The sequence below is a fragment of the Saccostrea cucullata genome, unplaced genomic scaffold (genome assembly GCF_032062105.1).
Source record: "Saccostrea cucullata isolate Sc308-1 unplaced genomic scaffold, CSIRO_AGI_Scuc_v1 ctg149, whole genome shotgun sequence".
Lineage (NCBI taxonomy): Eukaryota > Metazoa > Mollusca > Bivalvia > Ostreida > Ostreidae > Saccostrea > Saccostrea cuccullata.
Window position 1 is genome coordinate 283,033 of NW_026933711.1, and position 24,468 is coordinate 307,500.

The 24,468-nt window shown below is 32.0% G+C and overlaps 2 protein-coding genes across 4 annotated transcripts in view; one reads left to right on the plus strand and one right to left on the minus strand.

Moving 5' to 3' along the window:
* Nucleotides 1-5,285, minus strand: LOC134239033 (ELMO domain-containing protein 2-like). Of its 3 annotated transcripts, none has more exons than XM_062721176.1 (8): nucleotides 5,212-5,285; nucleotides 4,622-4,809; nucleotides 3,859-3,985; nucleotides 3,462-3,591; nucleotides 3,098-3,231; nucleotides 1,912-1,980; nucleotides 1,468-1,601; nucleotides 1-1,126 (listed from the first exon to the last, which is right to left on the minus strand). In XM_062721176.1, exons 2-8 carry the CDS (start codon nucleotides 4,785-4,787, stop codon nucleotides 969-971), a joined length of 918 nt encoding a protein of 305 aa, XP_062577160.1. In that variant the 5' UTR covers nucleotides 4,788-4,809; nucleotides 5,212-5,285; the 3' UTR covers nucleotides 1-968. The 3 variants fall into 3 exon arrangements, with proteins under 3 accessions (XP_062577160.1, XP_062577161.1, XP_062577159.1); XM_062721177.1 differs by lacking the exon at nucleotides 5,212-5,285 and adding an exon at nucleotides 5,184-5,203; XM_062721175.1 differs by lacking the exon at nucleotides 5,212-5,285 and adding an exon at nucleotides 4,973-5,008.
* A 1,395-nt stretch (nucleotides 5,286-6,680) lies between these two features.
* LOC134239035 (uncharacterized) overlaps nucleotides 6,681-24,468 on the plus strand; it is a 107,771-nt gene continuing 89,983 nt past the window's right edge. Inside the window, exons 1-30 of the mRNA XM_062721178.1 lie at nucleotides 6,681-6,809; nucleotides 7,988-8,058; nucleotides 8,337-8,359; nucleotides 8,523-8,588; nucleotides 8,952-9,075; nucleotides 9,318-9,431; nucleotides 9,565-9,687; nucleotides 9,959-10,039; nucleotides 10,964-11,114; nucleotides 11,572-11,690; nucleotides 12,176-12,284; nucleotides 12,488-12,593; nucleotides 12,801-12,951; nucleotides 13,479-13,649; nucleotides 13,764-13,874; nucleotides 15,679-15,801; nucleotides 16,760-16,951; nucleotides 18,236-18,388; nucleotides 18,725-18,800; nucleotides 18,907-19,024; nucleotides 19,134-19,269; nucleotides 19,505-19,614; nucleotides 19,824-19,908; nucleotides 20,002-20,174; nucleotides 20,409-20,548; nucleotides 21,045-21,243; nucleotides 21,480-22,387; nucleotides 22,535-22,665; nucleotides 22,853-23,055; nucleotides 23,250-23,335. Coding sequence (XP_062577162.1) covers nucleotides 6,686-6,809; nucleotides 7,988-8,058; nucleotides 8,337-8,359; nucleotides 8,523-8,588; nucleotides 8,952-9,075; nucleotides 9,318-9,431; nucleotides 9,565-9,687; nucleotides 9,959-10,039; nucleotides 10,964-11,114; nucleotides 11,572-11,690; nucleotides 12,176-12,284; nucleotides 12,488-12,593; nucleotides 12,801-12,951; nucleotides 13,479-13,649; nucleotides 13,764-13,874; nucleotides 15,679-15,801; nucleotides 16,760-16,951; nucleotides 18,236-18,388; nucleotides 18,725-18,800; nucleotides 18,907-19,024; nucleotides 19,134-19,269; nucleotides 19,505-19,614; nucleotides 19,824-19,908; nucleotides 20,002-20,174; nucleotides 20,409-20,548; nucleotides 21,045-21,243; nucleotides 21,480-22,387; nucleotides 22,535-22,665; nucleotides 22,853-23,055; nucleotides 23,250-23,335 — 4,477 coding nt within the window. The 5' untranslated portion in view covers nucleotides 6,681-6,685. The remainder of the gene's footprint in view (nucleotides 6,810-7,987; nucleotides 8,059-8,336; nucleotides 8,360-8,522; nucleotides 8,589-8,951; nucleotides 9,076-9,317; nucleotides 9,432-9,564; nucleotides 9,688-9,958; nucleotides 10,040-10,963; nucleotides 11,115-11,571; nucleotides 11,691-12,175; nucleotides 12,285-12,487; nucleotides 12,594-12,800; nucleotides 12,952-13,478; nucleotides 13,650-13,763; nucleotides 13,875-15,678; nucleotides 15,802-16,759; nucleotides 16,952-18,235; nucleotides 18,389-18,724; nucleotides 18,801-18,906; nucleotides 19,025-19,133; nucleotides 19,270-19,504; nucleotides 19,615-19,823; nucleotides 19,909-20,001; nucleotides 20,175-20,408; nucleotides 20,549-21,044; nucleotides 21,244-21,479; nucleotides 22,388-22,534; nucleotides 22,666-22,852; nucleotides 23,056-23,249; nucleotides 23,336-24,468) is intronic.

Here is a 24,468-nt window from a genome sequence, read left to right on the forward strand (position 1 = left end):
TACTTTCATAAAAAGTTTTATTATTTATATAACATAAATAAATATTTTTGTGTCAAAACATTTTAAGGTGTATAGATGTGCTAACACATGTTATTCAATTTTTAGCACAGCTTGAATTTACAATGACTACCTCTAATTTCCTGGCCTTCCAGATATGTTATGCAAATCATTCCCACAAAATTATTGGTACGATTTAGTGTGAAACTTCTAGTCAGTTCCAAAAACTAAACAAAATACATGTGTACTTTATCACACATGATAACAGAACTAAAACTACAGTAGTTATTCTACGGAACACAGTATATCTAGATGACAGTTCATGTCTTTTCATCTACCATAATCTCAAACACTTGTAGCTTGATGTTTTCAATGAAATAAAAAAGATAAAAAAAAGTTTGTAAAACTTTCACGTAGTAACCAATAGAATGAGTTGAATATGTTGACTTTAATCTTTGTACCTGACATACAGTTGATATGTTATAGTTTGAGTCAACTTAATTTACCGGTATCTCACACTATTAGGTAAAACTGAATGGAGTTACCTGCCCCTAAAGTTGTATAACAATGTAAACATAGAATGTTCAATGATGTCATGATAAAGAAGGCATAAAAGTGAATGGAATGAAGTGCATTAGGTCTTAGATGATTTTGTGCTTTTACTTAAATTGCTGGATTCCCTGCTGAGTCTAATTCAAATGTTAGTTCCCATAATGTACTATTATGTACTACTGTACATTCAAGAGCAACAATAAGCCCATGATTGATATGCTTTTAGAGTAAAAGAAATTACTATGGTGAAACCATGAATTTGATTACTGAAACATCTGTCATAACCTACATGTATAAAGCATAAGAAAGGGTCACATTTCAATATATTATGCTGTTAAAAAAAGTTAAGTGCTTTGGCTGTACATGTACCATGTAACAAGTAATAAGCTATATCATTGTAAACTCATCAGAACACATTTTCATTCTTTAATTTGGAAATCAGATTTTAAAATTGTGGTAGTTTTTGACAGCTTGTGTAACAATTTTCTGTTAAATTTGTCTCTCATAGTTCCAAACTGCATAATATCCTCAGGCTCTTCTTTAAACCAAAACTGATCAAATTCCCAAAAGATGTGACCTGCAAGGAATGCAAAATGTATAGAAAACTCATTTATTATTCTAATGAATTAATTTTCTGCATTGAGTTTATTTCTTTTCGATACATGTATTATAATTATTCCATGCACTTCATTTCAGTTGCTCTCATAAAAGATGTCATTTGCAGTACTAGCTTCGATCTCCATGTTTACCAAGTCTTTTCATGGAAAATGTGAGAAGTGTCAGATAATAGAAGTCTCAATGATGTATTTCACAGTGTTTAAGAAATGAGAATTTTATAATCAAAGGAAAATTATACAAACATGCAATATTTTCAAGGCTTGAAAACACAATGTATGACATGACAATTGAGTAACTTACAATAAACTTCATGAAAATCCTGAACTCTAGGAGCTCCATCTATCACATTGTAGAAATGAGTACGAAGAGATCCACTGACTAAGGCTTTATAAACCATATTGGTCAAGTTAATACCCACAATGGCAAAGGAGTAGCTGAAAAAGCAGAAGGAATTTTATCAGTGATGTTGATGTCACCCCTTTCATGGATAATGTTTTTAACATGTACTGTTATAAACTTATCGAAAGAGATGCTATCCTTAAAAGTATCTGTCATATTTAATTCAATTACTATCTATAAAATTTGTCTATGTGTTCACTGTTATTCTTGCCATGTCTGTTGAAATAAAATTTTCAAACAATTTTACACTTTTGTCCATAGAACTCCCTAATCTTAGATTTTCATAAAATATATTAAATACATATGAGGATTGATCAAAAGCTATTTCTTGTAAGAATTTCTTACCCATATTTAGGGTGATGAGATCGAGACAGAAGGTGTTTACACTGATCTGAATACTGTATGGCAAAGTATCTGCAAAAATCAAAAAACAAGTATATCTATGCCATCAGTAGATTAAATATGATCACTGCGCCTATCCATGTATTCCTTTCTTGTCTTGTGTACAAGAGATGCAAAAGTTTGGCTATATAGGCCATCAATGTAAAACATTTTCAAGTATTGTTTCTGCAATAAAAGCAGCTACAATGGAGCCCATATATAAAGAATATATAATACTTCACCTTCCAGACGAAATTTTGACCAACAAGAAATCTGTGAGCCAATACTCACTAGCAACACCCCCGCTCTAATGTAAATAAACACTATCATTTAATATAAACAAGTTCAATTACAGGTAGATGAACAGAAAAATATGAAGTTGACATCAAATTCATATCAAAATTAATCCCATCATATGGCATGCCTCAAGAAAGAGTGTACTAAAATTTCAAGCATCTGCTATGAATAGTTAATGAGAAACTGTGACGAAAAACTTGTTATGTATGAAACAGACGCACAGACATCAGATTTGACCAAAAATGTATCCCACCATATGGCATGCCTCAGAGAAGATTGTGTTAAAATTTCAAGCTTCTACGGTGAGAAGTTGCTGAGAAAACTGTGGGGAAAATTTGTTATGCATGAAACGAACAATCGCACAGACAAACAGGAAGTTGACATCGGATTTGGACAAAAATGTATCCCACCGTATGGCATGCCTCAGAGAAGATTGTGTTAAAATTTCAAGCTTCTACGATAAGTAGTTGCTGACAAAACTGTGACGAAAATTTGTTATGTATGAAACAGACAGACGCACAGACAAACAGGAAGTTGACATCGGATTTAAACAAAAATGTATCCCACCGTATGGCATGCCTCAGAGAAGATTGTATTAAAATTTCAAGCTTCTACGATGAGTAGTTGCTGAGAAAACTGCGATGAAAATTTGTTATGGACAGACACACGGACACACAGACGGATGGACAGACAGACAGACACACAAGGGTAAAACAGTATACCCCCTCTCCTTCGGAGAGGGGGTATAAATATACATAATTTTATGTATTCCAGTAATCAAGGCATTTCATTAATAAGGACAATTGACTAAGGTAATCAAACATCTTGGTTAACAATGTGTAACTGTACTTACAACAACTGGTTGAGTCCCAGTATACCCATGCCCCTAAAATCTGTCATTGGATCCTCCCCTTGGAATCCTATGACTGACCACTGTTTGGATTTTCTGGACTCTAACTTCTCATCTGGCATTAAGATTTTCCATAACTGCAAAAATTCACATCTACTAGATTTTTTTTTTTAGTAAAGAAATATTTTGTCACCATAATTTGACAGTGTAATACAAAGTGTACTTCAAGTTACAAGGTTGTCTATTAAAAGTCGGGTAGTTATATATATTTTGTCTGTATGACTGTATTGGTCAAAACATGGACAGAAACCTGTATCCAAACATGTCATTGTCTAATTTATATAATTATCTATGCTTACACCTGTACCTGCATTAATTTTTCTTCATGTTCCGAGTTTTCTTGTGAATATGATGTTTTTCTCATCATTTCTATTTCCCTCTTTAATCTTTTGTATCCACATATTTGGCACAAGCAGTCTTGTAAATCTCCTTTAAATCTGAAAATTACATTTTACAATTAACTTTCTCTAAGCAAAGGCAGCAAAATATTTTTTTCTTTCAAAAGGAACTGCTAAAATTATTTACATTCAGTACACTGTCTGGAGAATAGTTAACCCTGAACTTAAACTGTCTCTATCATTACCCATGAATCTAAAATTTTGAAGTCTAGAGTAACTTACTTAACACAAGACAAACTCAAGTAATTTATTATCCTGTGATTTATAGTCACATTTTTTTTAGCTATATACTCTCTTTCTCCGTACTTCATGTGAACCTCTGGAATGATCTGCTTGACTTTCATCACCTCGCCCACTGCTACAACTATATCAACATCCTCCTCCTTGCTCAACTGGTGTAGGTATGTAACATTTGATAACTTCAGACTTCTCTCTGCATCAAATGAAAAGATAACTAAGGGCCTATAGGTTGCAACACTCATATGATGCATCTGCCCGATACCAAAACAATATGTCATGACAAATAAAAATTTGCAGATATGCCAACATTCAAAATACTTTTGTTGCAGTCAGTTTTTAGAATAAGTCACGATTACACATACTAGTTGATAGCATATTGCTTTTTTTTCTTCTCTTATTATTTGGTCTCTAAATCCAAAAGGCAGAGAGTAGGAAGAATATATAACAACATCTTTGAGGAAATTTTTTTTCCTGTATTCCATAAACCGTTCGGCCTCAGGGTGTATGGAATAAAACATGTGGTATATCCCTGTACACCCTTGCTTGGACCTGGGTTTTATTCCATACACCCCAAGTCCATAGGGTGTATGGGAATTTACCCGTTTTATTCCATACACCCTGTGGTCGAAGGGTGTATGAAACACAACCTGGGGTAAAATCCCTGTACACCCTTTAAATTGACATGGATGACTAATTAAGAGGCCCTGTGTTCTGGTCCCTGTGACAGTGTTATAAATAATTGCACATAATTTTTACCAGTTCAATCCCATTCTTCACGTTATTGATCCCAATACAAGTATTGTAGTTTTTGTACAAAACTTTAATTTACCTATCCTCAAAGTCCTCTTAGCCCCCTTTCTTTCCTCATATGTGATACGCAGAAGTTCACATTTTCCTGTCACTCTGCGAAGAACCCACTTCCACATGGGGCGTATTAAGAAGAAAAACAGAGCTGACCATGCATTTTGAAACCAGTCACTCAGCATTTGTATCATAACTTTGATAAGCAGCCACTAACTGAAATAATAACAAACTTATTTTAGTAAAATTTATTTTAATGTAAAATTGCTTGGATCCATCCCCCAAATTTGAGATCTAACGTTATATTGGTAGCTTTAAAAAAATCTGAATCTACCAATATTATATTTGTTTTAAAAATAGCATCTTAAATATACGACACCAAAAGACTTTAAATCAGCTGATGCAGTGACTGCTTCAGATATGAAATTTGTCATATTTTCATTGGTTGTCAATTTCTTTTCAACGAATAGAAAATCGATTGCATTTTTGACAAGACAGGTGGTTGCCGAAAGTAATTGATTAAGACCAGGTTAAGTATTTTGTAAGGTGACAATTACAAAGAAATATATTCAGAAACACTTTACACATACAACAAATCAAAGGAACTGGAGAAAATACCGGAAATGAATTAAAAAGGGTAACCAAGACACATCCAATCATCGTTCTTCTATTTTCTCCAAAAAAGAAAAAGCCAACTGCTTAGTTTCGTAAAAATAAAGTAATGTGTTTGTGTAAATTATGCTTCAAATTAACCATAAAGCATAACTTAAATAGATAAATATATAACGAAACTTTACTTTGCAATACACCTTATTAAATAAGCACGATAAGGTGATAATATATTTAGAGAAATACGTAAATCGTCGGGTAAAGTGGAAACAATATGGCGCGAGTGAAATGTCATGATCGAAGAAAGATGTCAGTAGAATGTTTACATTTTTTGTTATTTATTCAAAGTTTCACACAATGCTTTCTTCACACAATAGCAGTAGAAAGTCATAGTCAAGGTGAGAAATTATTATTTCTGTGAATAATTCAAAATTTACAGACAAAATCTTTGTGACTTTCTGCACAACTGGCTCGTGTTTGTTGTCGTGTTCATATTGTTCAATTTCCCAATGTTTATCAACAAAACAACATTTAACCTACATCAATCTATTTACAAAAATATTGCAACATTTACTAAGAATAAAGTCATATACTTTCATATGATGAAATCTAAAGTAACTTTTCTGAAATGTACAAAGTCCATATTAGTGTATAAGCTTAGTTAAGTTCTTCAGCATGTTCAGTAGGACTATTTTGGGAGAAGACATTTTTTAAAGACATATAATGTTTTATACTGTGTTGCATTACATGATATGAGTCAACAGGGTTAACTTGAAGGTTTTTAATTTTGATTGATGATTTTAATAATTTGTAATTCATTACATTTTGCTTGAGTTGTGATCAAATGTAATGAAAAATGCTATATTTTTATAATGTTAGGAAAATGGGGACGTTTAATTATTTTTTACTATTATTTTTCGTTTTAATAATGAAAATGAATACAAATTATTATTTTTATATAATCAAATAATATGTTATCATGGTTATATTTATGCTTAGTTAATGTGTAGAAACCACTGATGACTTAAATTTAATTACAATAAAGTTTATTTCCTTTTATCACCTGACAAATCAGAATGACAAAAATTGAAATCTTAATGAAGAAATCAGGGACACTGCAAGGAATAGCATCCTCTTGCAAAGAGCATACTTATAAATCAAGGCAGCATTTGACACAATCCTGGTTTTTTTTTTTAAATAAAACAAATTACATCACTCAATCCCGGGTATTCAAAAAATGCTTATATTCTTAATAATTTTTATTACTGAAACAGTTAGAATTAACTCTCTCAAAAAGAAATAATTGTAAATACAAAATAATACACACAATTGCATGGAAAAGGCGATAATCTAAATTAAAATGTTATAAACCATTTGTAAATTTCATGAAGAAAGAATGAGTATTTATTTCGCCGACTCGAAATTCCCGGCCCGGCCCGGGTTTCGCTACCCATTTTAGTCACACTCGTAAAGTGGAAACAATATGGCGCGAGTGAAATGTCATGATCGAAGAAAGATGTCAGTAGAATGTTTACATTTTTTGTTATTTATTCAAAGTTTCACACAATGCTTTCTTCACACAATAGCAGTAGAAAGTCATAGTCAAGGTGAGAAATTATTATTTCTGTGAATAAGTCAAAATTTACAGACAAAATCTTTGTGACTTTCGATCTCGTGTTTGTTGTCTTTTGTACCCAATGTTTATCAACAAAACAACATTTAACCTATATCAATCTATTAACAAAAACATTGCAACATTTACTAAAAATAAAGTCATATGCTTTCATTTGACGAAATCTAAAGTAACTTTTCTGAAATGTACAAAGCGTATTTTCTTAGTTAATAGCATGTTCAGTAGGATATATAAGACTATAATGTTTTATTCTGTGTTGCATTACATGATATGAATCAACAGGGTTAACCTGAAGGTTTTAATTTTGATCGATGATTTTAATAATATGTAATTCATTACATTTTGCTTGAGTTGTGATCAAATGTAATAAAAAAAATGCTATATTTTTATAATGTTGGGGGAAATATTACAGTATGAAAATGGTTATATTTATGCTTAATGTGTAGAAACCACTGATGACTTAAATTTGATTACAATAACGTTTATTTCCTTATATCACCTGGCAAATCAGAATGACAAAAATTGAAATCTTATGAAGAAATCAGGGACACTGCAAGGAATAGCATCCTCTTGCAAAGAGCATACCTATAATTCAAGGCAGCATTTTACACAATCCTGGTTCAAATCACATCACTTCCATTTTGTACAGAATTAACTCTTTCACCCACAAAATAATACACACAATTGCATTACTGTATACCCTCCAACATTATAGTGTGGGGATAAAAATTAAAGAAAACTGAAATCATGAGATTTCAAGGAAGTCTAGAGTTTTTTAAACATTGCATTTATTGCAGAAATAAATAATATGATTTTTTTTCCTGCAACAGCTGCAACATAAAATTCCTACTAAAATACAAAAAAAGACATTGTCTTGGTTTTAATTAGTAATCATCTAAAATAGCATTAAATATTATTTTATTGATTTGTGTGTCATTGTACACTGTATATTTCATGGATGGAAGAGCCACCACTAAAGAAATCTGTAGAGGTGATTATGTTTACTGACTGATATAAAACAATGGTTTTCGTTAGAAATAGAGGAGAAATATACTTTTTTAGAAAGTATACAGAGGAAATTATAATGATAGGTATTGATCATGATATTGTTGTTTTGGACTTTTTTATTGATTTATTTTGTTTTTCTTTCAGCATTTGTACAAACAGACAACCACCTTACGTACATAGGAGATGGAAGAGATATCAATGGAATACCTTTAGAAGTGAGTTCAGGTTTAAAATAAAATTGAATTGTAACATTCCTGTGTTTGAATAGTCTGTGGTTAAGACCAATGTTACTTTTGTGAAAAGAATTAAAACTTTCAAAATAATGGTGATGAAACAAAAATTGGCTTTCAGATGTTGAAAGCATCCATAAGTACAAGATGACTTGAAATTAATCCGAAGAAAAAAAATAAAAATATTGAAACTGTATATATTACATGTATGATTAAGTTATAAAATAACTATTAAATAATATTCCTTTTCTTTCTTCTCCCAGGTGAATCCAGGTCATACATATAGGTGAGGGCCACTGACACTTCAGCATAGAAAATAAAGGATTTCATTTAAAGATGTTTAAGCTTGAAACAATTTTTTGACAAAATCATTCTAATCTAAGTCATTTAACAATTTATTATTTACTGTGTTATATATATAAATTAATTTGTTAACTTTTTTTTTGCAGTGCTGAAAATATTATTTATAAAAATTCTGTTAGATTAGACCCACCATGGCTAGATTTCCAAGAAAGGTAAACAATATTTATAATTCAGATTTTACAGGTGTTTATATTATCAGACATCACTTACATTATATCATATTTACTTGTATGACTCTGTTTGTATTTTATGTAATTTGGTTTGTTGACTTAGATTTTATTTGTAGACAGTGCATTTAATATCATTGTTATCTACCATTCAAGTAGTTCAAAGATCAGAATCTTTCTTCTTTGGTGTTTAAAAGCAGTAGATTAGTAAGAATTACAAAAGGACTTCTTAAGGAAGAATAAAAAATTAGTTTGAAGGTAATGTCTCGTAATGTTAGAGTTTAAAATTTGCATGTTGAAAATAAAATGTATTGTTTTTTTACGAACTTTTATATCTTTTTTTTTCAGACCAGTTGGAATGCCATTTATGGAACAAGTTGTAGTTCACAATACAGATAGTAGAAATGATTTACACCTGCTCTCAATATCGGGCAGTACAGTTCATTTCCACTGCTCATTTTTTCAAGAAAAAGTAAGTTCTCTGTATATTGATATTCTATAATTTAGTAAAATTACAAATTGATATGAACTTTGGCAATTAATCATTTTGATTATTGTGACGTGTATTTTGCACCATGCTTTTTGTTTATACTGTAAATGGTTTAAAACTGCTTCAGTTTTTATTCAAACTTATATTTGCAATCTAAAAGTGCGACAAAGGAAGCAAAATGAATTATTTCAACAAGCCTTATCAATATTGTTTTCTCTTCATAGGTTGTTCCACCTGGTGGCAATACAACATTTGATGTAGTATTTTTAGCCAGAGAGGAGGGAAATGTAGAAAATACTTTATATATCCATACTTCTGTAGGGTCTTTTTCTTATAATGTAAGTTTTAAAGCAATATATTGTTATCAATTCTTGTTTATAAATTTATTTAAATGAGACCTACTTTACGTATCACTACTGAATGTCATAAAAAGAATTTTTAAAGGACTATTAAAAATAAAAACTTCTGCAGGTTTTTGGAGTGGGAATACCAAATCCATATAGACTGAGGCCATATTTAGGAGCAAAAGTTCCACTAAATAGCAGTTTTTCTCCCATCATAAAAATACATAATCCCTTCAGCTCAACGCTGCAGGTAAGAGCTTAATTCAAGTAACATCAAATGCAAGTATTATATGATGATGCTGTTTGAATTAGTTTAAGGAGTCATTCATATTCAAAATTATAGTCAGAAAATACTGTAAATGTGTTTGTTTTGGTTATGTTTGTTTTGAGAACATTTTTGATGGTATAATATAGAAGTTACTAGCCTTAGTTGGAAGTTGAAAGAATTGGAAAGTCAACTATACAACTGAAGCAATGAATTTTTTAAAAGCCAAATTAGAGTGTGATTTTTTTTTTTTCAGGTGACAGAAATGTTTTCCAGTGAAGGAGATTTACATTTAGAGTTACCTTCAGGGGATTTAGAAGCCCCCAGGAGTTTATGGGTAAGATGTGCTCTTTATGCTCAGTATCAGGTCTCCTTCAGGGGATTTAGAAGCCCCCAGGAGTTTATGGGTAAGATGTGCTCTTTATGCTCAGTATCAGGTCTCCTTCAGGGGATTTAGAAGCCCCCAGGAGTTTATGGGTAAGATGTGCTCTTTATGCTCAGTATCAGGTCTCCTTCAGGGGATTTAGAAGCCCCCAGGAGTTTATGGGTAAGATGTGCTCTTTATGCTAGGTTTCAGGTCTGTTTCAGGGGATTTAGAAGCCCCCAGGAGTTTATGGGTAAGATGTGCTCTTTATGCTAGGTTTCAGGTCTGTTTCAGGGGATTTGCAGAAAGTTTAAAATGCCCCCAGGAAGGGGGTTTATGGGTAAGATGTGCTCTTTATGCTAGGTTTCAGGTCTGTTTCAGAAAGGGATTTAGAAGACCTAATTTCACCCCCAGGCCTATTTCTATTGTTTATGGGTATAATCAAGTGAAAACATGGATGGCCATTTATTTGTAATATGTATGTGCATGGTATACTCCCTGTCTTACTAGACTGAAAAGGCCTGGGGAAGTTACAAGTATTATTTCAGCAGTTTCTACAATAAAGGAGGTTTTTATATGCTCAGTATCAGGTCTCCTTACCAGGGGATTTAGAAGCCCCCAGGAGTTTATGGGTAAGATGTGCTCTTTATGCTAGGTTTCAGGTCTGTTACAGGGGATTTAGAAGCCCCCAGGAGTTTATGGGTAAGATGTGCTCTTTATGCTCAGTTTCAGGTCTCTTTCTTGTCACATTCATCAGATGTGATGTCCTGACTTTGAGAGTTAGGTTTATATTCATGCAATTTGAGTCTAAGGATGATATTGATTAATGATTATTATATATTAACCAAATCTTCTTACGTATATGTACATGTATCTTGTTGTTTCTTTCCCTTTCAGGAGATCCCTCCTTACGAGACCAAAACTGTTATGAAGGCAAATTTTGTAGGGAGGGTGGAAAATAACCATACTGCCTTCATCCGAATAAAAACAAACCAAGAGCAGACGAACAATTTAGTTATTTTACCTGTTGAAGTGGAAGTTAGCGCAGGTGAGATTTAGTAATGGCAGCTTGAGAGTCCTGAACTTCTTTGTTGCCAATGTTGTAATGCTGATTTTTAATCTTAAATTTTGATTTTCTGGACATTGTCCTTATTTGGCAAAATAATATTGTATGTTCTCTTTGCACACAAACTATTAGCTGAACAAAATTTTGATGATTTTTGATTATTGTGTTTCACAAAATGTCAAATACTTGTGTAACATGGAAGTAGTATATACATGTAGTTCATTAGTTTATACAATTAAAACTTAATGGGGGGCATGGATAAAGTATGAAAAAAAAATTTAGCCACTTGATTATGTTGGGTATTATGTACATGTTAAATATGCATATTTGGTATATACATATATAGTTAAGTATGCTTTGGTGAAATATAAGAAAGGGAAGCACTCTTTACTGATGCTTGACGTGAAGTGGATCCACTTGAGTACTCTTTATATTTCAGTTCCTGGTCTATATTCCCCTGCGGAGATGATAGATTTTGGAATAATGAGAACACTCGACGACCCTGTTACAATTAGTCTTAACCTTGTCAACACCGGCTTTAAACCAATTCACATTTCAGTAAGCACATGAATAATCAATAAGATTTGTTTGTCATTTAAGTGTTTAGATGAGTTTTACAGTAGGACCAGCTCAAACATGTTTATTTGTCAAATTTTTTACTAGTGAATATAAGAAGAAAACTTTCTTTTTGACAGTGAGACTATGAGAATTTAGACACAGCTACATAAATTGCATTTTGAAGAAGGTTACTTTTAACAGTCAAATAGTATTTGTTGATTTGAATTTTTGAAAAAATATCAAGTTTAGAGCTGCAATTGAAGGTTAACCTAACTGGATATTTGTTGCCTCCTGTACTTTGTAATACAAGTACTTTTGGAATTTGAATATAATCTTAATGCAGAAAGTTTTTAACAGCTTTTAGGGAACAGTATTTGCATCAGTTCAGGATTTTTATAAAAATCAAAAAATGATAAAAATTTTGAAACTGTGAAATATTGACGTGTAGCTAAAACAAAATACACGTATAATGATTTTTTTTTCAGAGTGTATCAGTTTCTCCTCCAAATGAAGCTATTAGTATTGATTTTCGTCCAACAAAATTACAACCAGATATTTTACGACACACGTCAATTGCTAGAATTACGTTCAATGGTAAGTCATAGTTTAAAACTGTTTTTGTAAGAAATAATATGTAGAATTAGACTTATTCCTGTGTGTGATAAACAAGTTTTATCAATGATCCATTTTTGTCTACATTTGTAAATATTTGTTAAACAAGTATATGTAGAATAAAATATTTAAAGAAAAAATTTTAATAGAATTAAATTAAATATTATTCACTATTTCATTCAAAGCTGAAAAGGCTTTACACAGAAAGCAGTGGTCGGGAAAAATTATTGTGAAATCCAGGAATGGCCAGCACAAAATTACAATTCCTTATAAAGCAGCTGTACTCCACGGGTAAGTTTTCCCCATCAACGTTCATGAAAGATAAGCTCCAGGTCTTGGTTTGCTTTTCTATGAAAGTAATAAGAAATTGAAAGTAATAAGAAATTTGATGTCATAATGATTGAAATTTATTTTTAAAAATTTCTGTTAACTGACGAGCTGATTAAATTCTGAAGACGGGATATAAAATCATTGTTGTAATTTTTTTTCTGTTTTTAGGTCTTTGGTGTACAGCATCAACAATACATACTTTTTTAGTGCCAGAGACATCTGGAACATCACTAGAGCAATAACTTTTACCAACACCTTTAATTTCTCTGTTGTTCTCTACAACATTTCTATTCCTAGCCAATTCCATCACTTCTTCTCTGTAAGTATACTATTTCATTTTCTTCTCTTTCAATATATTCTATTTTTTTTCTATAAGTGGTTTTATAATGCTAGGTGGAAAAAAGAGACTGTCTCCTATGAGGGAAAAATTTACATCATCTTGTTGTCATTCTTGGATTTGATTGTTAGATTAAGGCAATTTGGAACCATTCAAATTAATAGGAAATATTGGACCAACTTGCAAGTGACACTGTCCAAGTATTTATAATTTACTTAGCTAGCATGCTAAGCTCTTTTGTCCTTGACTTCTTTATTGTTGCCATGGTTCAACTTCACAAATACATTGTTTGTGAAAAGTTTTACTTTAGGCTGACATGGACTTAGAATTAGAAAACCAGTACATATTTATTTCTTATTTCCATTTATCTCAGTAATAAACCACATGTTAAAATTGTCTGTAGTATTTTGTTAAAAAAAAATAATCTGTATATAAAGGGTGAAAATAATAATTTGCTATTTAAATGCATAGGTTTCTCAAGACTAATATTCTTCTGCTCTTTTTTTCAGATTCTTAATTTTTCCGCCCCTTTTATGCTGAAGCCGAGGAGAACTTCTACTCCATTTTATCTCCAGTTTCATCCCAACGAAACACAGCTCCATTTTACAACTTACATAACACTACATACCAACGCTTCAACTTTTACAATTCCGATTATAGTTTACAATGGGCTTCTCAAGGTATGTATTTACAGACAGAAAGAGGAGAGAAAAGAATTGGGAAGGTCAAAATTCAATTTTCAGTATAAGTTCAGCGATATGCCTTTTATAATGGAGTCAAACACTTCCTTTTAGGTTATTCCACACAGACCTGAGAAGTTCAAAGGTCAGTTTGATTTTGGCACCATGGGAGTTGAGGAGAAAAGAAGTATGATATTTACCCTCCGCAACGACAACCCCATTGATGTAAGTAGGGTTAAAGGGAAGAGTCATGACTTTATTAGGATTTCAGATTTAATTTGAATAAAAGGTTGAAATCCTTTTTTTTTTCTTTTTTTTTTTTTGTATAAAAGGTTTTATTTAATCATCTTTGAATCTGATTTTTTTTCTCTAAACTAGGGCTGAAACGATTCACCGAAATATCGATATTGTTCGATATAAGTGCTCGGTTCAATTTTCGATTCACCATCTCGATTTTCGGTTCGATACGTTTTTTTATAATCGGGTTTGGTTAACTCTTTGAAATAGATCGGGTTCGACCTTATTTTAACAGTTTGACACACACGAGGGAGAAAATTGGGACGGTAAAGTTTCAGAGTAGGCTGCCTCTGTTATTATTTATACGAATAAAGTGTTCTTAATCAACAGAACCACAAGTATCAGAGATGTGCAATTAACAAATTAGTAAATTCGGGCTAGTAAAAATTATAACTACGCATGTAATACATAAAGTACAACCGGTATTTTACTCATTTTTTGCCATCAAATTCCAAACCAGTGAATATTTTCCAGGCAGCATGCTCCTACTGTCAATAAATCTCCATAATTTTCTCCATTTTGCAGTACCTGACTTATTTACTTCCAAAAACGATCGTTTTTTTTTCCTAATCCGAATTTCCTCCGTTTATTGTAAATACATGCAGATATCTCATTAAATTATTTACGATCACTCAATCAACTGAAAGATCAGTGTGATACACATGAAATATATTTCTAGTGTATTTAAGGATTTAATATGAAAACAAAATGAATTTTTTTTCATTCTAAATGAGCTAGTGCAAAATAATAAAAAGGAAAGGTCTTCAGATATTTTTATTAAATTCATTTTTATTTTCTGTCATAATCATTAATTTTACATGATTTAATTTTAATAGTGAGAATAAAATTTTAATTTTCAAAAGATTGACCTTAGTACCCTGACTTTTTCAATGATTAATTTTTTTTTTTTCAACATTTGTTTTATTTTAATTTTTGTCCCTATATTTGGGCTAATAACTTTTTACTTGGGGCTAGTAACATGCTGCCCACTAGCCCGTGGGGTACTTGAATTTTTAGATTGCATACCCCTGGTAGTATATTTCTATTGCATCCCCACCTTTTACTCTTTGTTTTTTTAAATCTGAATACGTTTTCTTTAACCTTATGAATAGTTTCGTTCTTAAATTGTATCGTATTGAAAAAATTGAATTGTGACACAAGTATTGCAATACGTATCGTATCGTGGAGGGGGCATATCGTTTCAGCCCTACTCTAAACCATACTGAGGTCTTATTGTCCCTCTTAATTTTACTTCTCATTGAATGTGAAAGTATCCATAAGTTTTTGACTTATCCTCCATTAACTTATCCTCAAAAGATGTTGCCATGTGAATATTAATTAATCTTTTATCATAATATCTATATATCATATTGTCTTTTCAGCCTAATCTATTGTTTAATCTATGGTTTCTTCTGTTTAAAACATATTATGAAGCATAAAATCACTGTCAGAATACTGTAAACAGGGATATTTTCGCCTCCGTTTTATTTTCGCCTCTTCGCCCAAACCACAATTGGGCGAATTTAAAACGGGACAAATTAAAAATACATAGCATGATTTCTTCAACAGAATTGTAACTGAGTGAATTTAAAACAGGACAAATTTGTTTCCAAGTGTGAAAAGGCAAAAATAATATATACAGTAGTTTATTATCTTACTTTTAAAGTTATCTTCTTACAAGAAGTAGGATTTTGATAAGTGCCTTTACACATAGTTTTATATGTATTTTCAGGTTCATATAGGGGAGATTACCCCAGATATGAATGGTACCAAGGTGTTTTTTCTTGGAATGGAAAAGGGAAATGGGACTATGTTAACACAAAGACATAACATTACAGAAGTGGACTACAACTTTGTAAGTAAATCAGGACACACTGTTGAGTACACACTGATAAGTCAAAGATCAACTACTAGAAAGATTGGGTTAAAAGATATAGGTAAATCAAGAGATAATCATACAGAAAAAAAGGAAAAGAAGCTTTCAAACGAGATTTCTATACAAGGATCATAATTTTATTTTTGGTGGTGGTATAGTTTCAAGTCAGAGTGCTACATTTCTCTCCCTTTGTTTTATGTACAAATCAGTAGAGCTACAGGCTTTAAAGAGACCCCTGTTATTGTAATATTGCTCTTGACATTGTGCAGCTGTATATACTATGCTCTATTTGTTTCCATAATTTTTTGTATTAATCACAAAACTTCCTCAATTGGAGAGCCTTGGAGTACCTAAAAATACACCATACATTTCCTGGGATTATATTTATGCCAACACAACATTAATTATTTGGATTGATTTTGCATCCTTTGTTATTTCCTGTAATGTGGTTATATATTTTTTGGTATTTAGTTACAGTAATTGGGAACATGTTGTGTTTAAGCCTCTTCTCTCTGTCTTTACCTGTGTTGACCTTTGGGTTGACCTTTTTACCTGTTTTTACCTGTTTACCTGTGTTTAAGTATGGATATGACTTGTCAGAGGACTTGATTGCCAGGGGTGAAGTTTGGACAGTTTTGTGTCTCAACATTGTGCAGATTATTTTTAAGGTGGAACATTTAAAATCATTCCATTTCATAAGAAAATAAAAGAATTGGAATTTAACAAATTCTGCATGTGAAATCTATACAGCTGTAATTTTTACCCTATATACAATTGTGTTGATGGAGACCATTAAGTTTCATTTACTGGTAATATTTGAAAAAGGGTATTTATCTGTAAGTGATGCCTTTCAAATACAGAAAAGACTTTTTTTGTGAATGAATAATTTTCTGATTTTGATATATCTGTTAATCAACTTCAATCTGTATTATTTCAGTTGAAGATCAAACCATACCATTTTGCAGTGTTTAGATTAAATTTAACAGCACCAGACCATGAAGGTGTTTTTGCTTCTGACATGCTAATAACAACTCAGTTTGAGGATATCTGGATACCTATAGCTGTCCGTACAGCGGATGGGAGTCTTATAGCTATCCCAGAGTCACTTCATTTTGATAAAATGCATCCTGTAAGTAAACAAGGAAATACATGCATTTATTAACTTATTAGAGCAATTAAATTACATTTGAATATGCACTGTCATAATTGGAGTACTTTCTTCAATTTTATTTCATCAGGAAATTGTAGACAAATAGGATTTAGGTTTTAGATCCAGATTTGGAGACAGAATTACAAATAAAACATTTAACTGGAAATGTTCATGTTCTTGGTATAGCTAAATCCAGCACATAAATTATTTTTAGGTAGGATTTAGTTTTTGAGCCCTGATTTAGAAACAGAATTGTTTTAAATACCGGTAGTACATGTCAATGGAAATCACATATTTTGTAAAGCTTAGTCATACTCATTGCTTGAGAAAAAGTGTCATACTTTGAGGTTAAGTACCGTGGAGTATAACTCTATTGAAACTCAGTCATTTTTGTCCAGAAATTTATTTCTTCAACATTTTCTTATTATCTTATCGGTATACTGTATGTGTACTTACGAAAAAGGGGTTCATATTTTAGCAGCTTTGCAGGGCTCCCACTGGACCGAAAATGTTTTTCGCCACTTCTCGCAACAAAAGGAAAGGCATACTTACATCATTTTTTGCACTTTAATGTTATTCAATTTTTTTTTATTAATATGTAATGGTTTCCTGTTACAAATATATCACAGACATTGTTTTAAAATTGTAATGTTTAAAGCTTACAGTATCCATTTAAAAAAAGAAAGAAAATGTAATGTTGGAATTCCCCTTGTTTAATCCAAATTATATTATTTCAAGCAATTTTGTAACCGTTTATTGCTCCAGGATAATTACCTAGTCACAAAGATTTCCTACATGTAGGTTTCAGTTTTCACACCTCTGCTGCATTGAATAATTACATTAAATAAACAAAGGAGCTAATGCTACACAAAATTTGTACAAATATTTTCGCCACTTATGAAGTACTTTTGAAAAAAATACAGCTCGAGCCCTGCAGCTTTGGCACAGAGTACGATGAGCTAATTCATGAATATTGCTATGAAATAACAGTACAATATACAGCAGTGAGCACAGACATATGTAGCGCAAATTCATGATTTCGCCAACAACACCATATCCAGTGAATGCACTAAATAAATACTTTGAATAGGCCAATTTATGTACATGTATATAATTTCTAACATTGTTTAATTTGTAACACAGATTGATAATCCTAAAATTGCATGCAGCATTGTTTTACATGATTCAAGATCAACTCACATTCTGAAAATCAAGTTTTGTTGTGACCTTGGTTAACCATATAAAAAATCTTTCTTTTTTCAGGGTATGGTAGATTATCGAGTTTTACAGATACACTCCACATTCCGTGACTATATGGAAGTAATAGGAGTAACATTCCAGCCTCCTGATAGTAGATTTTACTATGAACCCCCCAATACTGAAAGAATACTCCTTGTTCCAGATAAACCAAATAATGTAAGACATTGTTTTTACCGAGTCAGCTGGTGGCACACTTGAAATATCTTTCTATGTGTTTAAGACTTGTTGTCAAACTTAAAACACATTAAGAGATACATGTAGTGAGTTTTGAAGAAAAAGAAAGATATTGGAGTACCTTTATCTGAATCTTCACATAATATTTCATAAAAATATATACATCAGGTTATAAAATTCAGTGTTGAAAGTTACACATTTATCTTGGACATTCAAGTGTTGTCAAGAGATTCTGTATTACATTTTGGGTTGATCCTGTTCGAAATCAATGTTAATTAAAATAAAAAATGTGAATTGTGAAACTGATCTCTTTTTTAGGTTGGGAAAATATATTTTGATGCAAAAAGAGAATGTAAAGATGATTGCTATGTAGGTTTAGCAACTAATACCCCAGGTGAGTGAATCTGATATGCTCAGATAAATCTGAAATAATTTTTATCTGAAAGAATGTTTGTGTTGTTTGTTATACCTGTAGTAAATATTGAGATTGTAAATTTCAGCTGGTCACCAGTGGTTGATTGGTCTAGGGTTATTCCGAGATGTCATAGAAACAGATCAATATTTATACACCAAGCTGCAGCAAAAGTGGCGAACCATTCAAAAATCTAATTTAAATACGTAAGTGTTTATGTTTTATCCTTTTGTTTACAGAAGACTGAAAATTTTACTGGTAAGAGTTGAACACTTTTTCAGTGAGTCTTATTTTTCTCCCATCATCTGATTACAGAGCTAACGTTACTATAGAAATGGACACCAATGAAGTCCGAGGTTTTTTATATTCTGCTCAAGCACACTTACATTGGCCTTCTCTAGTCAGAAAATGTCATATTAGATTTCCACTGACGCAAATAGGAAATATTTCAGTAAGTATCTGAGACTGATTATTTACAGATTTACCTCCGTAAAAAAAAACTATCGTATGTCAACAATTAATTAAGTAAAGATATTCCTAATATTACTCATACTTTCATGAAGAAAAGTTAATCATAAATGATGGTCACATGTCCAACTGTACATCCAACATAATAGAAATAAAAACTGTCTTCCAAAAATTAAGGTGGTTTTCTCATGTGTTTTTGATGTTATTTATTTTTCTAGATATCTGATTTTATTGTGGAAAATCCAGGAGATATTCCAGTTTTAATCCAGATTTTACCTTTACCACTTTATCCTAATCCACAGACTATAGCAGATCTTTTATACAGAAAGTAAGTCTAGAAGTCTATCCCAGCTGAAAAATATCCCAGATTGAGATATTTTTTTTTCTAAATACAGTAGAGGATAATTGTGAAAAAAAGATTTCAGACTTGGTGTCTTGCTTAGAGAATGAAGATTTCAGTACTATAATTAATTTAATGTAGTGTTATATGTTGGAATAAGTTTGTGTAATCCTAATTAGAACGGTTTGTTTATTTAGTTTTAGATTTTCCGCTGATCCAGGTGACACCATTGAAATGGACGACCTGGATATTTTTACCTTACCTGATTTAGAACAATATAATGTAAGATTTTTGAGATGCAGTTTAGAATAAGTCATTGAATACAATTTTAGATTGTGTGCAAAGCTTGTTTACAAATTTATTCTCAATTTTCAGCCCAGTCGACAAAATCCTGTCCCTGGTTTTAGAAAACACATTGAAACTTCATTAGGAGTGAAGCCACACAAACAAAGTATAACCACAATACTGCAGCCTGGGGTCAAGGTCAAAGTCAGGGTGGGGTTCCAACCAAAGGATGATATTTCTAGAACTTCTATAATACTCATAAGGCAAGTTTATCCAAATGTAACCTCATATCTGTGTTATTCTTTTGTTTTGTTTTCTGAAAGCTGAAAAACAACTTGAATCACAATGAAAATTGGATTTATCACAATAAATTAATGTTGAGTTAAGGGATTTATTTATAACTTGAAAAAAAGCTTCTACAAATGTATTTGTAATTGAAATGAGAGAAATACAATGGATGTACATGCTAATGATTAATTTTGTTTTGTCTTGTGTAGGAATAACTTAACAATAATAGATGCAATAGTTGTACAAGGTCAGGGAGGACGAGGAGAAATGAAGCTCAGCAACAAACGACCAGGATCCTCCATACCTCTACAGTTTGACATAACAGAAAAGCACCTCAAAAACTGTGATAGTAAGTACTAAATGTCACAGAAAAGTTCCTCAGAAACTGTGATAGTAAGTCTGTGATAGTAAGTCTCAAAAGGCACAGAAAAGCAGCTCAGAAACTGTAATAAGTCTCAAAAGGCACAGAAATATGCCTCAAAAACTGTGATAAAAAAGTATCATTGTCCTAGAAATACATGTATACATCAAAAACTGCAATAGAATGTTGTGTTACCGTAGAAGAAAAGTTTTCAAACTAAGTTTAGCATTAAGTTTTGCTTTGTCAGACATACATACATGTATGTATTAAAAAATTCCCAAAATATGATGTGAAATCATTGCCATAAACAAAAAACTCAATTATTGTTAAAGTGAATATTATCAACAAAATGATAAAAAAGTGGCATAATTACTCTTAAACAAGTGCATTAATATATCAAATTTTAAAAGTATGGAGATATAAATCTCCAGAAACCTATTTTGTTGTGATTTTTTAAAGTAATAAATGTTTTACTGATTTTCAGAAAAGAAGCAAACAAAGAACACCATGGTTCCCAATTTTACAGTCAGAAGATCTTTTACTTTAAAGAATACAGGGGAACTTCCCTTCTTTATCCATAGTTACAGCATTAATGGGTCACCGTGTGAAGGTTATGGGTTCCGAGTTTTAGATTGCGAGGGTTATGAGATGTTACCTAATACCACTCGAAAAATAGACATAGCGTAAGTTGTATGGATGTTTCATACTGTAAGTTGTATGAACTTCAGATATTTTAAATTTTAAATAAGGAACTTAAATTATTAACCTTTGTGATTGCAAATGCTATTTCATGAATATGAGGGAAAAGGGAGAGTTCATAAATTTATAAATATACAAGTACACAGAATTGAAGTTTTGAATTTTAATTATGAGAAGAATTTTTACTTTGTATACAATAATTATTCATTGATTACTACAGGTTTACTCCTGATTTTACCATGTCCAGGATAAGAAGAATTTTAACAATTCACAGCAGTTTAGGACCTGTCGCAAATTACACACTACAGGCCACCATTCCCCCACATACTCTGTCCCGCTGCTCGGCAGCTCTACCCCGTCCCAACTGGGAACCAGTTTTATACTACTCAATCACTTGTGTGATGGCTTTCCTATTATTCTGCATACTTGTGGCAGCATATTTTGAAGCGGATAGGATTTTTGTTGCAGATATAATTCGGAGGAAGATAAAATTTAGTAGCGCAGCACAGAATTTTGATAGAACTAAAATATTTGATCTCAGACAAATTGCAGGGTTAACTTCAACACAAACTCCAAACTCCCCTACTAGAATCACCCAAGTTTCCCCACTTCTTACACAAAATAATAACTTAACTACCAAGCCTACAGTGAACTTAAGTAATGGACATGTAGAACACAGGAGCCATAAAGAAGCCTTTGGAAGTACTCTTTTGAAAGTTTTAAAGAGGTTGTTTGCTTCAAAACCTTCAAGATCCAATAACAGCAAAAAACCAAAGGTCGAAAAAGTGGAACCAGTCAAAGAGGAAGTATCTCAGTCCCAGCAGGTGCCAAAAGTCAAACCGACGGACGAACGGACGTCAGTCAACCAGGAATCTACAGAGAAATCCAACACGACACAGAGGAATAAAAATAAAAAGGCAGCACGCAGACAACACTCAAGTGAGCTTTTAACCAATCAGAGCGATGCTTACAACAGTGGTCACCAGGAGGCCAGACAGAATGATACATATAACAGGCAGAACAGCCACGAACACCAGGATAAGATGTACAAAAACTCTCATAAAACTTCTTCTACTGGATTAGATGAGTTTAGTCTGGTGGAGGATACAAAATCTGACATATCTGACAGTAGGTTCATTTTTTCATATCCACAAGAGCTTGATAAATTTTTATTGTCCAAAATAAATATTTTTTTTTGCATGCTTCATCTGCAGCAGACAATGAACTTTTTTGTATGTATAGCTGTCTTGTCATCGTTGTTGTGTATCTTTATAGCAAAATTGAAGAATCGTAAGAAAAACAAAAGCAGACCAGAAATGATACACCGATACATGACTCAAGCCAGCGTTGATGATGAAACATCGTCCACTTCTACCGAATCTTCAGTTGGTGATGTTGAGGAGAAGGTATTGATCATTAATGTAATCAATATCCAGAAATCACTGTTGGTAATGTCAACAAAAAATGTGTATAAGAAGAAGCAGTGGTGAAAGGAAAAAATATTTTAAAAAAATATAGGTCGAATGAATGACTGATTTTTTTATGTTTAAGATGAAGATGCTTGCTTCTTAATACTGTATAAATGTTTTAAAGAGTTCAAGTGCCCGAGACTCTACTCCTGAACCACAGCACCATCCCAAACCGAAAAAGTCTAAACCCCGAGTTGTCAAAACCACAGGACATTACGACAAGACCGCAGATGATGCCGAGTTTGAGCTGACCTCCAAATCAAAGGGACACAAGCGCATCAAGGGCAAGTCAAAGGATGTGTATGGTGGGGACATCTTCCACCCTGAGTAAGGACTGTTTAAATAGCTAATTTAAAAGATCTGTAATTTAGGGAGTATATTTCCAGATTGATTTAATGCTTCTGTTTAAAACTATGTCTAAGTTTTAATTGAAAAGAAAATGTTTCTATTTAATTAAAACTTTAAAAATGTTTTTGAAAGTTAAAAAGCATGAAAGTTAAAAGAGAACTTTAATTTTACAGTTCCCTGGAATTGCCGTATGATATGGAAAAATTGGAAAAGAAGGAAAAGTCTAAGAAGAAAGCTTTGAAACTACAGAACCTGAAAGGTGAGCTTCATATTGTTAATTCTCACAGTTGCACAGCTCATCTGTTATTAGAGGTCTGTGAATTTCTTGGCTAAATGTAAGTTTGGACTGAAAGAGAAAGTAATGAGTGTTTTCCTTTACCATTAGTGCACTTTTAAGTTTTCCCACTGTGTTTTGATTTCTGATTGCCTTTTATCTTTTTTAGATTCTTGTTATTTTGGTATGAGATTCTCACTTTCATTTCATTGTTGTTTTCCCCTTCATTCCTCCCCTTAAAACACAGAAGTTCAGAAAATATCTTACCCCATGCAATTTTACTTGCTACAAATAAACAGATTTATTTTATTATCCAGACAGAATTCATGCACATTGATGTATAACTGCACTTCATTATCGATATGCAAGGAAGCATTTTTGAGGATATTTTTTGGGATTCAATTACATGTATTAGAATTTTTTTTTATATAATTATTTGCTTATTTATTTTCAAAGGAAAGATAAAGGGCTTGGGAATTTTTTTAAAGCTGGAAAGGATGACTGCACTTAATGCCAGGTTTAGGGCTTGTTTTAGTCACTTCTGTTGCTTTTAAATCTTGACCTGAATTCAATTTCTCTGACAAACAAAAATGTTATAAAAAGAATATATGATCAATCTTTTCCCATTATGGCCTCTGTTTTGTATGGAACAAGTACATTATTTACACAGGCTTCAAAACAGAATTATTAATATGGCTACATCCATGTCAGTATTCAGATTTCATTTAAGGCCTAACAATTGAATGTGTTCAAGCACATTGTTCCAGTTAGCACAACATGCTATCATACAAGTCTAGTAACAGCATTTAGTTTAAAGTTATCAGGGGTACGAAGTCATGGGGCATTGTAAATTTCAACATGTCACAACATGATAACCCCCACCTAATTGAGAACTTCTTTGACTGACTATTCCTGCAATTAAATTGTATTTTGTCACAAATCTTACCTGTCCCTAAGTGTAGTCATCTTTTATTTTTATTTTTATTTTTTTTAAGTTTTTGAAAAGTGCAATATCTGTACAATGTAATTTCAGTAAGACAATAATTCAAACATCTTATAATTTTCATTCATTCTATTGTAATTTTGACTTTTTACCTGTATATAGATATATGTTCTGA